Source organism: Xyrauchen texanus, chromosome 1, assembly GCF_025860055.1.
Source record: "Xyrauchen texanus isolate HMW12.3.18 chromosome 1, RBS_HiC_50CHRs, whole genome shotgun sequence".
In the NCBI taxonomy this organism is placed as follows: Eukaryota; Metazoa; Chordata; class Actinopteri; order Cypriniformes; family Catostomidae; genus Xyrauchen; species Xyrauchen texanus.
In genome coordinates, this window is record NC_068276.1 from 26,585,887 (window position 1) to 26,602,680 (window position 16,794).

The following is a 16,794-nucleotide window of genomic DNA, read 5'->3' on the forward strand; positions in this document are numbered from 1 at the left end:
CCATTCAAAATAATAGACGGCAGTCATGGAATTAGCCCACAATACCAAAACATATAATTTCTATGCACAAAGATGTTTTAAATAAAAAATATATAAACAATACTAGCAGAAAAGCTTCAGTTTAAAAAAATATTAGGGACATCTGGGTGGCGAAAGGTACACAATTAGTGATATACACACCATTCTGTATGGAAAAGGCAGATTTATCTTGCGATAAACCAAAACTTATGCGACAAAACGTTTTTTTTTTTTTACATGTAAAACCGGCAGACGGCATTAACCAGCTTCACCACTCACATTCTCACACACACACACACACACACACACACACACACACACACACACACACCCACACACACACACGTTTGGTTTCCATGTTTTATGGGGACTTTCCATAGACATAATGGTTTTTATACTGTACAAACTTTATATTCTATCCCTTAAACCTAACCCTACCCCTAAACCTAAACCTAACCCTCACAGAAAACTTTCTGCATTTTTACATTTTCAAAAAACATAATTTAGTATGATTTACAAGCTGTTTTCCTCATGGGGACCGACAAAATGTCCCCACAAGGTCAAAAATTTCGGGTTTTACTATCCTTATGGGGACAATTGGTCCCCACAAAGTGATAAATACACGCTCACACACACACACACACACACACACACACACACACACACACACACACACACACACACACACACGTTGGTCTACCTATCATTATGAGGACTTTCCATAGACACAATGATTTTTATACTGTACAAACTATAGATTCTATCCCCTAAACCTAAAATAGTAATTTATATTACTGCATCAATAAACTTTGTTATACTTTAAATAGAAGTGTTTTGCTTTTTTCTGCATGCACCTTTGCCAAGGGCTGGCAGGGGATGTCAGTGCTCAGCTTCAAGCCTTCATTGTTCCCCTTGTGAATGTCGATGTCTTCCGGATGTCGAAATTCCTAAGACAACAGTCCTATATTGAGACAGCTATACTGTCTGGTTTTTAGTCCTTGATTCCAGGGTGGTGCCCAGGCAATATTAATCCTTATTAATATTCTATTGATTTTGATAATTATCTTTGATGATTGTTGATTTGATGGATTAATAAGCTAATGGTGATTCTAATCAGTGTTCTATTGATTTTAATAATTATCTTTGATAATAACCAAATCCACTCCTGAATGAAGCCCCAAAACCATTTATTATCAATAAAAGGTCATTTGAAATGGAAACAGACAGAAGATCTGCATATTTCAAAAGAGCAAGCTACAAGTTTATGATGTAACCTCATTAAAGTTCCAGTGGGTAATTGTTAAAATACTTTCGCCTATCCCAGCTTAATGTGCAGAGATAACTATACATAACCATTTGTAGGTAATTATTCAATATCATTGTTCTGTTTGTTTGTGTGACCCAACCAGCATGACACACCAAGAGTAGCTCAGCCAATGGCATGAGTGTGGGGTGAGGCTACATTTTTGTCTGAACAATGGAAAAAGAGCAAGCAGAATGAATGGCAAATCTGTTCGGAAACAGACATTTTTGCAATTTTGTTTGGTTCCGCTAGTGGCACAGAACTCTTCAGCTTTAATCAAGACTACATGCAGTATCAGAGGTCTCTGACTACAAAAGAACTATTATTATTATCAAATCAATAGGACTCATTTGATAAAAGCACATCGGTCTTTGCTCCTTGGGTGAACCCCTTGAAAACATTCGCTTTTATGAAAACAGAACGTCTATAATCACATCAAGACTAATCCCAGAACTCCTGACCTTTGAGTCTGCTAATGCAGAGAGATCAAGGCCTGAGGTTTATTATGCAGTTTATCCTTAGACTATGCTACAGTAGAAGAGCAACAGTACAACAAATTAAAGCAGAAGCATATAAAACACTCCCATTTATTCATGCAGAAAAAATGGCAATGACTGTTGAAATCACCCGTGGGACTGACATAATCTGTACGTACAATCTGCTCTCTTGACATCCAAGATTCATTTGGGTAACTACAGTATGAACAATGCTGTCCTCCCTCAAGCCATGTGTGTATTTCACAACAATGCTGTGCTACGTTTTGGTAAATATCTAAGTCAGTGTGTGTTGCTATAGTGGTGTACAACCCCCTCAGCGGCTGGGTTGTGGTTGGCTGTTGAGATGGTGTGCGATGTTTTAGAGTGGGGTGCTGGGGGAATAGAGCAGGAGAAGAAATCCATTTAAAGAGGAGCGATGCCGTTGTTCTGGCAGCCCTAGGGCGCACACAACACAGGATGAAAAAGTAAAGTGCATCTCATCACTATCACAGCACTCTCTTTTTTCTCTCTCTTGGTCACATTTGTTTCAGTTTGAGAATTACTATTTTCTCATGATCACAAAAAGAGCTAATCCCTTTAGGTTCTGCACGTTGCATTCATTAAGCACATTCTCACTCTCATTAGATATGTAAAACCACTCGGTAGTAATTAGTTACTCTGAACCACAAGACGTTAATCTGGTCTGAATTGTGGATTTTATACATCAAAGGCACATTCTCACAGAGCAGCGGCTGAAGTCTTGCAGCAGTGGGTACCGCTGTTCTCCTCTGATGTAAGAGCACAGTTTACAGAGCTGCTATTTCAAACTACAGTAAAGCAATGTTCATAAATGCAATATATTGAGATACATGGATTCTGTTTTGCTGAAAATGTGTCACGTAGTGTGTCTACGGTTCAGGATTTAAATTCTGCCCAGCAAAACATGAGCCTGCACATAGAGATTTTACTGTACTGGATTTTTAGTGATAGACAGTACATCATCCAGGCTGATTAATCAGCCAATATTTGGTTAACCAATGGGCGGTTAACATTATCAACATCAAGGGATATGACAGGATGGTAAACTAATTGACAAGTCACCGAATATTTATTACTTAGCCTATTTATTTGTTGAATTTCCGATAGTTGCCCTGTTAAAGGTAGTTTTGGTACTTAGTCCCTCTTAGCATCGGTGGATAACCATGCCAAGTTAGCAGATTAATAGTAGTGGCCTTATCTTTCCTAATCTTCCCACAGCCTTGCAATCAACAGTCTAGTGAATTAAGTAAAATTGTGTGAAATACGTTTTCATTTGCAATCAATAATTTTTATTATGTATACAGTAGATCTAGGGAGCAGAGTGGCCAATATCGATGTCAACATTGAGCGCTGTGGTGGAAAGACCCGCACCTCCCTTTCGTCACCATCGCCCCGCCTCTCAGGGCCATCCTTAAACTAGGCTCACAATGGGAGTGGGCTGGAGAGAGGAGAGACAAAACTTTATGAGCCTCCTTTGGGCAGCGATTGATGAGGCACACCTAATGTTAATAGAGGCTCATCACTGCTGCCATAAAAATGCAGAGCACACGTCTCTCGGGAAGATGGCTACTATCTCCTTGTGGGCACATCATTTACATGAACACCAGAAAGTGGCTTATTGTGAGAGAGCAGGTTATTGTGAGAAAACAGCATTCCTGTTTACAGGCACTGTTGAAGCGGCGTACTCTTTACTACCGTATACATGTGGCTCGGTCAGTAAGCAGCTTGTCAACATGGGGCAGTGGTGGCTCAGTGGTTGAGGCTCAGGGTTACTGACCAGAAGGTCGAGGGTTCAAGCCCCAGCACCACCAAGATGCCACTGTTGGGCCCTTAAGCAAGGCACTTAACTCCAGGTTGCTCCGGGGGGATTGTCCCTGTAATAAGTGCACTGTAAGTCACTTTTGATAAAAAGCATCTGCCAAATGCATAAATGTAAATGTATGCTTGTGTTAATAACACAAATGGCATCCGAGGAAGACCGCATTATTTTATTCTCTATTAAATCGTTTTATTATCAGATAATCTAGAGTTGTTGCTGTGTTTGTTTCCTTAACTTACTATCATGACCACAGAGTAGTGGAGGTTTCCCTCTTGCTTAAAACTCCGGGATTCCCCCAATACTCAGACATTAGGGACAGTCTATATTTTACATTTGTGTGTATGATTGGGTATAGTTTATGATGCATGTGATTTTTTTTTACGCATTTGCACGCTTCAAACACCCATCAGAACTTTGCTTATGTGTTTACATGGCCACATTATGCCGCGTCATCTGAGAGAAACCTAGGTGAGTTAAACCGCTTTCTCTTAATCCCTTAAAAGGTGCAAGGAAATCAACGTTCTTGTTTACATTATGTTTCAGAACCTGCTTTCTGCTAAAACACTGGAATGAACAATTTTTCTTAAATGCATGTAAACGTGGTCACTGGCATACTTCGCAGGTCCAGGAGCAGAGTGGGGAGGTAACTGACCAAATTAGATGCGTGCTGGAATCGCACCCTCTGACCCGGTGTGAGTTAGATGCGACAACCGCCGCCAACCCCTCTCATCATGGACCATGAAGGGGAGAGTGTCTGGCCGTCGGACCCCACCCTTGTCCTGGACCATCCCTGTGAACACTACCCCCTCCTTCACAAAGCCCCCCCTTCACCACGAGGATGCCAAATTCCCCTTTAATTTGAACTCTAATTTCCCCATGGAAATGTATTGCCCTTTATGAACATTTTATGTTTATTATTATTTCTAATAAACACCTCTCTGAGGCTTGATGCCACACCCATTGTGTCTGTCTTTTGCTCACCCTGCCAAAGCAGGACTCCTAAAGTTAAATCCATATCTTCAGACGTGATATGATAGGTGTGGGTGAGATACAGATACATTTTTAAGTCATTTTTTATCATAAATGTTCCTCCCTTCCCAGTAGAGGGTGTGATGTGCATGAAGAATGGAAATTACCAAAACCAGAAGAATGGGAAAGTGAAAATGAAGATGAGATTGAATGATTATAATTATATGAATGAGCAGGGAGAATTTATAGTAAAAAAAAAACAGCAGATGAAAGAAAGTTATACACAAGGATGATGACATGAGGGTGAGTAAATGATGAGAGAATAAGATTTTTGGGTGAAGTAACCCTTTAACAGGCATGCAAGCAACACCGGTGCATAATTGGAAAGCTGAAAGGCTGTAAAGTTGTTTACATATGGAGCGAAATCGACGTAATGGGCACAAATCTATGTGTGCCGATGGTTTTCGCTTTTAAGTATTTATTATCTTACCCCATTAAAGGAAAACCGTTTAAGGGGTTTACATAACATATGTGCCTTGTTGGATTATAAAGTATAATTGGTGTAAGATTGTGCATATAAATGTGCCCATTGTGTGCGTTTACATGCACATTAATACGCTGATAATCAGCTGAAAACAGCTTATTCCAAAAACAAATCATGGGGTTATTCTTTGCTTTTTATGTCAAAACATAAGCGGTCATGCAGACAACACTTGTGCTTATTGGATAAGCAGCGAAAAATGCCACAAGGTGTTTACAAGTAACCGGAAATCTGGGTAATGGGCAAATATCTATGTGTGCCAATTGTTTTTTGCCTTGTTTATGGTCTTAACCGAAATAAGCATTTACATGATGCTATATATTGTTGCCTTTTTAAACATTGGTGCAAGATCGTGCATGTATACATGTTCATTGTCTGTTGAAAAACTCATCGGTCTGTCACTTTTTTATCAGTTTTACTGACACATACCTATAAATAAACCAATATTTTACAAGTGAGCAACCCTCCAAAATATAGGTAAGAACACAGATTCTCACACGCAAACATTTAAGCACACACATGTTCGGTTTGCGAGTGTCGCTTCCTCCTCATAAGATGTGGATTAACACATTTGGTTTCTCTCCTGGTGTGAAAGTGCTGATGTGCAGTCTATGTAGGAAACATAAAACAGCGCACAACCAAAGTCAAAGCCTGTACACACACACGTTCCCACCCCCTTCCCCTATACCCTTTGGGGGCTTCTGTAATATGTTGACAACACTGTATCACATGGAGTTGAGACAAACATCTGGATCATAAAGAAAATTCTGTCACATTTTAAGTGTCAAATTTCAGTGCACCTTGTGCCCTCATCAAACAAATAATTTGTCAACACACACATACAAAGTGACATTATCACATATGGTAAATGGTCTGCACTTATATTGTGCCTTTTTAACCTTAGCGGTATTCAAAGCACTTTACACTGCATCTCATTCACCCATTCACACTCACATACCAATGACGGCAGAGCTACCATGCAAGGAGCTAGCCTGCCATTGGGAGCAACTTGGGGTTCCTTGTCTTGCCCAAGGCACTTCGGCATGTGGAGTCTTGTGGGCTAGGAATCGAACCACCGACCCTGTGATTAGTGGACAACCCGCCCTACCACCTGAGCCACAGCCGCCACACATATTCATTCATTACAGTCATAATGCCATTAGGCAAAAAGAAACTGACATAAAATAAAAAAAGATCCACTCTTAAGTGCATGGGCTGCCTCATTGCTCATGCTAAACTAAATTGTGACCAAGCCCTTTAATTCTAGACAATTAAAATGATGGTTAACTATAATCTGACACTAAATAATTCCAGTGTTTTCCTAAGTGTGTTCATGAGTTTCGGTTGTTCACAATCCCAGCTTGTCAGCTCACAGTGAAGCTCTATCCAGTTAACCTCTGCTCACTATGATAGAAGAAGGCACCGGGCTCAACAATAAGGATGGCCCACTGGCCATGTGAGAGTAAGTTCCAGGCCATTTGACAGAACTGTCACTTGCCCAATCAGGCCAGTTATGGTAAATAGTCTGCACTTATATAGCACCTTTTTAAACTTAACGGTATTCAAAGCGCTTTACACTGCGCCTCATTCACCCATTCACACACACATTCATACACCAATGGCGGCAGAGCTGCCATGCAAGGCCTGCCATTGGGAGCAACTTGGGGTTCAGTGTCTTGCCCAAGGCACTTCAGCACATGGAGTCGTGTGGGCCAGGATTCGATCCACCAACCCTACAATTAGTGGCCAACCTGCTCTACCAACTGAGCCACAGCCGCCCACCAGTTATGCGTTGTCACTACATACATTGATCATGAGCATATGTTTTATCCTTTGCAGACAAACATTTTGTTTTCTGTGAATAGAACACAATAGTGCCCGTCCATCTTTTCAGATGTTTTGGTTCCAGAAGCATTAATTCTCAGTCATTTTTCCAGAGGGATTTCTTAAAAGTTCCAAATGGATGTACACAAAGTAAGTAAAAGAGTTCTAAGCCATTAACCAATCAACCAGCTCCGAAGTAAATCACAACATAACAAACTTTGGTTTGAAGCAAAAATTATTTGAAAGTTAGACATAAAGACAAAAGGTACACGACTGTGTACTTCACGTCTGTAATGAGGGAAGGAACTACAACCCAACAAAGCATTGCGAATGATGCAATCAAATAAATAATACAAAACAACATTACGGAAAACCATAAAACTATTGATTTAAAGTTGTTGGTTATAATTATACTGTATAATCAATTAATTTAAAATATATAGCAAAATATTAAGATAAAAATACAAATATGAGAGTGTAGGAGAGCGACTTGAATGCATTAATCACAGCTAACAGAAGCGTACAAAATTGATTACCAACATCGGCGCTCACGGTAGGTCTGTCTTTAAAAGTTTACAAGTTTCATTCGATCATTAATAATCAATTCCCTTATGAAAATAAATGAATGGGATTTAAAGTTCCGGAACCAGAGTGTTACGCTCTATTCTGTTGATTTAAACTTAACATCTAGCTGGCAAATATAGATGATAGAATGGTTTGAAAATGACAAACCAATCAGTTATGTTTTGCATCATTAATATCATATACATTGCTTTATGTTGAACACTTGATCTATCACGATCAATAATTAGCACTGCACTTTATTCATCTATAATCTCACACTGGACTGTCAACATATTCTCCTCAATATACTACTTCATATATATATATATATTTCATATACTCCTTATTGTATTGTATATTGTGTGTATTGTTTACTGTACATTGTATATAATTATTGTGTTGTGTAAGTATGTGTACATTTGATATGTAAATTGTTGTTGTGTAAGTATGTTGTTTATTGTAATTTGTATATGTCTCGTCACTGTCATGACTGCTATGTTGCTCGGAACTGCACACAAGAATTTCACCTACTGTTGCACTTGTGTACACGGTAGTGTGACAATAAAGTGATTTGATTTGATTTGATTTACAACAAAAATGCATTTATTAATACAACGTCAAGAAACTACATTATACAGTAGCTGTATAATTTCTTAGCTCTTAATTCAATTTTTAAATGTAACATTCAAATAATCAAACAAATCATTTATTTTTGTGGTGGGGCAGGGAAATGTTGGTAGGCCAATTAAAAATCTAAATTACTGGCCCAACCAGGCCTGCAGTAAATATCCTTACAGTTGAGCTTTGAGAAAGATACTTACTTTCACAAAGATCTCTCTCTCTCTCTCTCTCTCGAACACGTAAATGTTAATTGATAAACTAACACTCTTATTTAATCTATAAACAGTGTAGGAGGACACATGCGAAGTGTTGAAGTAATCTGTAATCTCTGTGAAAGAGAAGCGGAGGCTTTCACAGCATGGCTCTTCCGCTGCCCTATCCCTTATCACTAATAGATGATGACAGCTGCCAGCAAGACTTTGCATTGCCTGTGTATGAGTGTGTATATGCGCAAATGTGTGTGTGGTGATTCAGAGTGGGCCGGGGGGATTAAGTAAGACGCAGCCATTGGAGGAATAAACAGCCAGCCATTCTTACAGCAGTCTACCCCTGAGTCTGCCATAAATAGGTCAGAGAAACAACATTCCCCAATCATCCAACATGGCAAAATTCCCATGCCAAACAGTCAACATGGCCGCCCATGCATTAGCTGTCAGATAACGCCACTGAATCGCATCACATCAACAGGCGATCAATGCTTAAAGTAGAGTTATTCCCTCACACTCAAATACACATAAACACTCATGGCTTTTATGCACTGCTATAAATCACAAAAGATCTAATATTCACTTTCCAATTCAAAATCAAACAAGGCATGTAAATGAACATGCAAAAGAGGGTTCCAGCCAGGCTTTTCAAAACCAAAACAGCCAAACCAGCAAACCAGTACATTAACAGCTCAAAACATTAAAGAAACATTAACACAACAGCAATACATACAAAAAACTAACTCACACACACACACACACACACACACACACACACACACACACACACACACACACACACACACCCATGGCATATGCCAACTTGCAGTCCCTCTCCTACCTTTCATGGCTGTGATCATTAAGTACATCCTGAGTGTCTGTGCTCATGCAGAGGAGCGTCAGTAGCCTCGTCTCCAGAGCATGTGCTGGTTTGAATGTGGTGTGGAGAGCAGTCGTGTGAGGCTGGCTGGAGCACTGCTCTACCTCCCTCTGCCTCTCGTCTTTACCGCATAAGAATCCATGTGACTGTGACATAAGAATGAAAATCCTGTCCTCCGACCCTTGAGTGACAGCTGTGTCATCCAATGAGGGATCAGTGAGTGAGTCTTCAGTTGTCATGTTTTGGCTTTTAAGGGCTGGTGTTGGCTCACCCTGATCTGCTGTGCAATGTTTTCATAATACTTCATGCAGGAAGCTGCATGAGGTGAACATTTAATGCTTCACAGTTTGAACGCAAACTGAAACTTTTGTTTCCCCTTTCTATTCACTAGTGTTGCATATGGCAGTGTCAACAATTAATCAGCGCAAAAATGCCCCACATATTTAAAATGCATAGTGAATGCCTCTGTATTTTATCTAACATTTTATATATTTAATAATATTTTATTCTAGACTGTCTATCTAGTTTAGATAGACTGGGTTTAGTGCCTCTGCAGACACTACTTTAGTGACCTGTATCTGTCAGATCTGTATTCACAGTCTCTGGTGTGAGGGTTGATGAATGTGTAGGTAATATGCAGTGTAAAAAAAAAAAAACATAAACACAAAATCAGCTCTGAAGACAAAGGGTATAAAGAAAACACTTCCAGCAACTCCAAAACTGCACCAAAACAATAAACAGTATAGAATCTAATAAAGGAACTAGCAATCTTGTGATTGATTTAGAGCTGCTTGTGTATTTGATTTTGATATTTCAGTCCTTCTACACTAAATTAGATAGGAGCTGTACTTTTATGCCACTTATCCATAGAAAATAGCTGCCCGGGAGCGTTCCAAAGATGACCGCCAAGTGGACTGACTTGCCTTGAAAGGGACTTTGACCATCAAAAGCACAGCAGTAATTTGAAACAGCATATGTTTGCTTATAGGATAACTAGCATATTAGGAATTCTACCCATATGCGTGTGGAGTACGGGCACATGCACACATATTTAGCTTAATACAGTTCTGGCTGAATCTGAGGGGAACAGGGCTATCTGAACGCTAATGTCCTGGCCAGGACCCAGCAGACCTCCCAACACCCTTTGCAAAAAGATTTGCTCAAAGGAGAAGCCACATTGATAACTAAGCCACGTATCATGCAAAACCACCTTTGTGGTTGTGAGAATCACTGTTATTACACAACACACAAGCTCTAGGTAAGAATCTGCTGGCTGATGTCATCAGGCAACATGTTACAAAGAAGCCGGTTTTGCGACCTTAAACACCTGAAATGACAATAGAGAAACATGTATCTAGTGAGCTGACAACACTCGCTGTGTTAAAGGGATATATAGTTCATCCAAAAATGAAAATACAATGGGACATACAATGGATGTGAATGGTGATAACTCCTTTTGAGTTCCATAAAAGAAAGAAAAGAAAGAAAGTCATGAGGGTGATTAAATTATGTCGGGATTAAAAAAAATTGGCGAACAACCCCCTCAATGTAAATACCAATATTCTTATGTTCATTGCTTCTAGAAAGATCTCTCGCACACAGTGCAACTGAGGATTAAATAGTTGAAATAGAGATGATAGAGCTGTTTCGGCAGCATGAGGACAAGGTTCTGGTGTCTGAGAAAGTCTGAGGGAGAAATCCATCCCTCTGCAATCCTGAACACAAGCTCACCCAGGGCTGAGTTTAACTTCGGCAGGCAAGACATGCTAATACACGCTCTCAGCTGCTGATTGTTTGCTTGGTGTCTCCAACGCAAACACCAAAACACATGCGCACACACACAAACACACGTGTACAAACACCCACAGTGACTATCACACAACAGAATGCATGAAAGAAAAATGATCTTATTTCAGAACAGAATGCAATATGGAACTAAGGGCGGAACAGTACACCATTTCTACTCTGAACGGTTTACACACACTTTATATGTAACATTTTGCTTCCAGTACGTTCAAGTACACATGGCACATCTCAGCCAGTAAAGGGGATTTTAAATCAGTCAGTGCACAAACAGGAAGCCTCTATTGGTAAACCACAGATGCATCCCACTAGTGTGCAGTTATTTTCAAGCAGCTCCTCTCATCTTGACCCGTTATGTTGGCAAAATGATCACGTATCACAAACATATGAGAAATCACTCTATTCTGTTATTCAACAATTTCAAATGTGTCATTAAAAGATTAATTCATTTGGGCAGTTGGGCATATAGAGGTGTCTATTTGTATATAATGTACTCATTTTGAGGAATAAATTGGGATACAACCATATCTATCAAAACATAGCTTCAGTGCATATACAGTACAGTAGGTATTATGAAAGAGTCTGTTTATGTGTTTGTGTGCATATAAACACGGTGTGGGTTGTGAGAGGAGGTGAGAAAGATTAGTTACAGTGCTAAAAACTGGTTAACATACCACAACAAAGTAGTTTATGAAAATACTGCAATGTATATCTCACATGGATCTTAGCTGCAACAACTAGAATTATGCTTTTACTTGTTGGGAAATAAAACCCCATTGAAAAAATGATGGGAGGTGGTGAGAGATAGCACTCTTTATACTAGGGTTCGTTATCATCTTCATCTGATCTGTGCTGTATTGACGATAAAAGCATGCATCTTGTCACTTTCTCACATTAAACCGAAGAATATTTTTAAACTGAAAAGTTTGTTGAGTTGTCAAAAGTGGGTGTTAACGTTCTTTGTTTCTAGACGTTTGGTGTCGCCACCCCTTTTAATTACTTCTGTAACAGCTTCTTGTTTTTGGTTTTTTTTGCTCAGGCAGATGGAAAATGTTGCATGAAATTCAGTTGCCACATGAATATATTCTGAAATGAAGACTATACAGTACTTACATGTGTGTGTTTTCTTGGCTGAAGACACATCTGAAAAAGACAAGAAATCAAATAAATACTATTAAACAGAGCATATGATATAATTCATATAGTTCACTACGGCCGGTGACAATGGTTCGAGAGACAGAATTACGGGCATGTCCGTCATGTGTGTGTTTATGTTTATGTGTTTGTGCTTTTGGTTTAAGTTTTGGTTTCGACACTGCCGTCCACCCTGGGGAGCGCCGCTGCCATCTGCCGGGTGACGGAGTAGCCTGACCACCCGGATGCGGTGAACGGCCGCCGTCCACGGGGCGAGTGGGGACTGGATTCCCCGACCTCCTGGAGCGATGGAGCCGCTGCCAGGGGTGGAGGAGTGCCCTGCCGTCCCCCAGAAACGCAGAGGGGTCGAGTGAAGACCGCCGTCCGTAAGGGGAGGAAGGGAGGAAGTAACTCCCCGATCACCTGGAGCGGTAGGGCCGCTGCCAGGGTGGAGGAATGTCCCCAGGTGCCGCCAGAAAAGCAGAGGGGCGTTCTGTCCTCTGGGGGTCGGAGATTTGACTCCGGTTCGCCCGGAGAGGAGCGGCTGTCATCCGCCAGAGAGTGTGGAGGAGTGTTCGAGGACCACGCGATGGTACATCAGAGAACCGGTGAGTGAGCTTTTTCTCTCTCTCCTCTCTCTCTCTCTCTTTCGCACCGTGTTGGCCTTTTCCCTCGCCTATTTTGTTTTTGTTGTTGTTGTTTTTTCCCCTCCTGTCTCCTCCCAGGTCGAGGAAGGCGGGGATGACCACACGGGACGCAAGATGCACCCTGCCCCAGGGATGGGGGGGGATGTACGTCATGCCGGTGGCACCCCGGCCTGAGATAACGCCGGGAGGAGTGTGGAGAGGAGGGGGGTGGGGCCGGGTCAGAATATCGCGCGCCCGTTCCCCATTCGGCCTGATGAGGCGCGCGAGGGATAAAGGCGGCCGGTGACAATGGTTCGAGAGAGAGAATTACGGGCATGTCCGTCATGTGTGTGTTTATGTTTATGTGTTTGTGCTTTTGGTTTAAGTTTGCATTAAATTATGATTTATGTTTACAAGCCTCCTCCTTGCCCATCCTTAACAGTGTTACACTTACTATGACGGGCACAGACAAAGAGTCCTAGATGCAGTTTATTCTTCAACTAAAATCCCAAAAGTATAAACTAGCCCGAAACACACTGGGGACTCTTATTTTGAAATGACAAAACATCGGCAACTATCGCCATAGATTTTTGTGGATAACTAAAAAGCCACTTTCGCCACAGATTAATCGGTAAGATGAAAATCAGCCTTGTCCCTGATTGCAAAGTAACAATCTTAGAGAAAATGATCATAATCCTTTTTATTTTTCAGAATAAGCTCTGTACAATTAAAATAAAGTTTTTTGTTTTAAAACATATGGGAAGAGAGTAAGTTCTGAAGTGTGTTGCTAGGAGTAGGATTTGTCATGGAGGCTTCAAAATGATAATACAACTATCCTTGAGCTGTGATACAATCCTTTTATTTGTTATATTGCACTGTGATTAATATTCTTTTCATATATTCAGTAATGTTAAGTGTTAATTTCATTTGCAGGTTCCTTTCTAGCTTATTTTCTCTCTTCACACTGTCAAAGCCAAATTGAACTTGTGTGCAGGTTCACACCTCTGCTCTTATACGAGTAAAGAAAAAAAATAAATGCGCTTGTCAAACAAAATTAGAAGAAAAGTATCTTGATGCACATATCAAAAATAAATTAGCCTTCAATTAAGCGATAAAAACACAAAAAAAGATACATTTATTTAATGGAGATATGATGTCTGTTTGCCAATGCATCCATAAAGGTAATTCACAAGACTCCAATGGTTTCATTCATGTCTTCTGAAGCAATCTAATTGATTTTAAATGAGAACAGACCAAAAAAGAACTCCCTTTTCACTATAACTAAAACTTGACATCAAAAGTCTCCTTGGGAATCATGATTTCAAGCTCATTTTTGGGTGAACTATTCCCTTGGCCGATATATCATTTTATCACTAGTAATGAAAGAGTACATACAATATACTGCATTAAGAAAGCACTGGAAAGACCTAAAGGGACTCTGTAATCCCGAGCCAATACAGGCACTGGTTTACGCTCTTACGGTTACATACAGTGCAACTCAGGCCAGCACTGTCAATCACCATTAATCCATTCACTCCCTTTAATCAGGGCTTTTGCATGACAGCCAAGACTGCTATTGTGATGCAAAGTGTCCATCTGAGAAAAATACAATCTGTCATGACTTTTTATACAAATATCAATGTTCATCTAGTAAAAAATACAAGTGGCAAATCCAACTGTCAATCAGTAAAGCATTAACTTGTAATTTGTACCAAATCAGCTAACGACCAGGCATCAGTGTGGAGAAGCCTGAAGGACATCACTAACTACAAGATAATATCCCCCAACTCAGTAAGGAATCAACAACTGGCTGACGATCTGAATGTGTTTTACTGTAGATCTGAAAAGCATTCTTATACCCCACACCTGCTCAGACTTTCACATCACACACACATTTACACCTCCTGCAACCCACCTCCTCCCCTCTCCTCCTGCTCAACTCAATGTTAGGATCTGTGAAGAGGATGCATGCTGGGACTGAACATTTAAATGTAATCTTACATACTAATTTGATATAGAGAATGGGTAGTTAACAAATTGACATATCCTGTGGTGTGACATGCTATACTCCATCTAAAATAATTTTTCACAAATATTACTTTTTAAATACAATTTTACCTTCCATTACAGAGCAATTCTGATTCAGAAAATTCTAACAAAAACAAAAAGAATTAATTTGTTAATTCTATTCATTGTGTTAAAATGGTAGAACATTTTAAAGAATTGCTGAATAGTTGTTGGACCTAAGATATACACGTTCCCTCATGCATTTAACCGAAAATATTGGTGTAATGGTTTAAAAAAAAAAAAAAGGTTAATAGACATTTTATGTGTCAACTACTATCAACATGAGAGACATATTAGATCTTTATGGGGTTTATTATCTCAACAACGCAGTCTATCCATAACAATTAATATACTAGTGTCTGTAAAACCTGCACATTCAACAGATTTTTAAGTGAGATTATTAGCATTGACCTCAGGCTGCGAGAACACAGCCCACTGGGTTTTAAAATGTGTCAGTTGGCAGAAAGCAGGGGGCATACCAGGTTATTAAATTTTTTAGGATGGCTTTTAGGGGAGAACATGTGTGCTTTCAGTCTATTTGAGGGATTAGTCAGTGCAGAATGACACAGAAAAACAGCCCTCAGGTTTAAGGTAAAACTACTAACATGGTGATTCTCTCAGTCCTGTTTAAACCAGACACGTATTCAACATTTAAACCACTGAATAATGTTTCATAAATCATGTTTTTATTTTCATGAGATCGCACCATCTTTCAATGATCTGATCATTTACTTTTTTAGCCACTGACATATAACAGTTTACTGTTGATGCAGCCTGATCTCATTACTATATGTAGCTATTTCTGCGTTGATATTTGTAACATTTAAACGTACATGTTTGTATGTTCGGACAGACACGAAAACATACATTATGGACATTTGAAAGCATCTAAAACGTAATTTTTTTTTACATATTTACAGCTTTAGAATTGTTAAATATTGACAAATCCATTACAAATATATTTGAATACACAAATCAATTATAAATATATTTAAATAAATAAATACATTTAATTGTTTTATAGATATTTTAGATTCCTTAGCCCTACCCAAACCTCTAAACATATCCACACTTAGCATGTAACAAGTAGATTAATGTACAGTAGCAATCATTTTTGTTACAATATATTAATTTATATATATTTTCCAGCTGCTAATCCCACACTTACTCCTGAACCTAACCATAACCATTTATTAAGCATATAAAACACGTTTGAAGGCAGATACATTTAAATCACAATAATTTATTCAGAAAAATGGCAAAATTCAGTACAAAAGTAGCCCAAAGGGTGATGCGTTGCATCCTATGCGCTCCCTGATGGCATTCAATAACCTTGTGTGAGGTGGAGAGTAGAAATTAAATCATTAATCGCTGTAAATCTTGTCCTGATGCACTCCATTATGGTGCTGTCATTTATCATTCAAACATTTACATCGTCAAATATATAACACAACATCACAAGACACTTGAGAGCCAATGAGCATTCGACATCAATGCTGTAAAACCGCTGGTCGTAACGCTTGAGGCAGCAGTTTTTTAATTTAGAAAACGAACCCAAGGCAGGTTGAGGTTTACAGCGGGCGCAACGGTGGATGGAGATTAGGGCTGCAACGATTCGTCGACGTTGTCGACACAAATCGATAATAGAAATAGTCGACAATGAATTTCATTGTCGAAGTTGTCGCCAGACATGTTTTTTTCCGACCGAGGCACCTCTCTTCATTACAATCTCTGCCGAGAGTCGCACATGCGCATTAGCTTCTCTGCTGAGCGATAACATACAGAAATGGCGGGGTCCAACGCAGCAGCCGCGCGTACCAAAACATCTAAAGTTTGGGAGCATTTTAGCCTGGATACGGCGAATAAAAAGATTACCTGCATGGTTTGCAAAGCAGTCCTTGCGT

At 39.7% G+C, this 16,794-nt stretch overlaps 1 protein-coding gene across 4 annotated transcripts in view; it reads right to left on the bottom strand.

The window, feature by feature from the left end:
• The window catches only part of LOC127620927 (nuclear receptor ROR-alpha B-like), a 55,804-nt gene that overhangs the window by 8,482 nt on the left and 30,528 nt on the right, over positions 1 to 16,794 (bottom strand). The window contains exon 2 of one of the 4 annotated variants that reach the window (XM_052094326.1): positions 12,177 to 12,206. The exons of 1 other annotated variant lie outside the window; for it this stretch is intronic. In XM_052094326.1, the coding sequence (XP_051950286.1) occupies positions 12,177 to 12,206 (30 nt within the window). Of the gene's footprint in view, positions 1 to 9,221; positions 9,387 to 12,176; positions 12,207 to 16,794 lie in introns of those variants that run through there. 2 more of the 4 variants (XM_052094567.1, XM_052094486.1) reach the window with 2 other exon arrangements.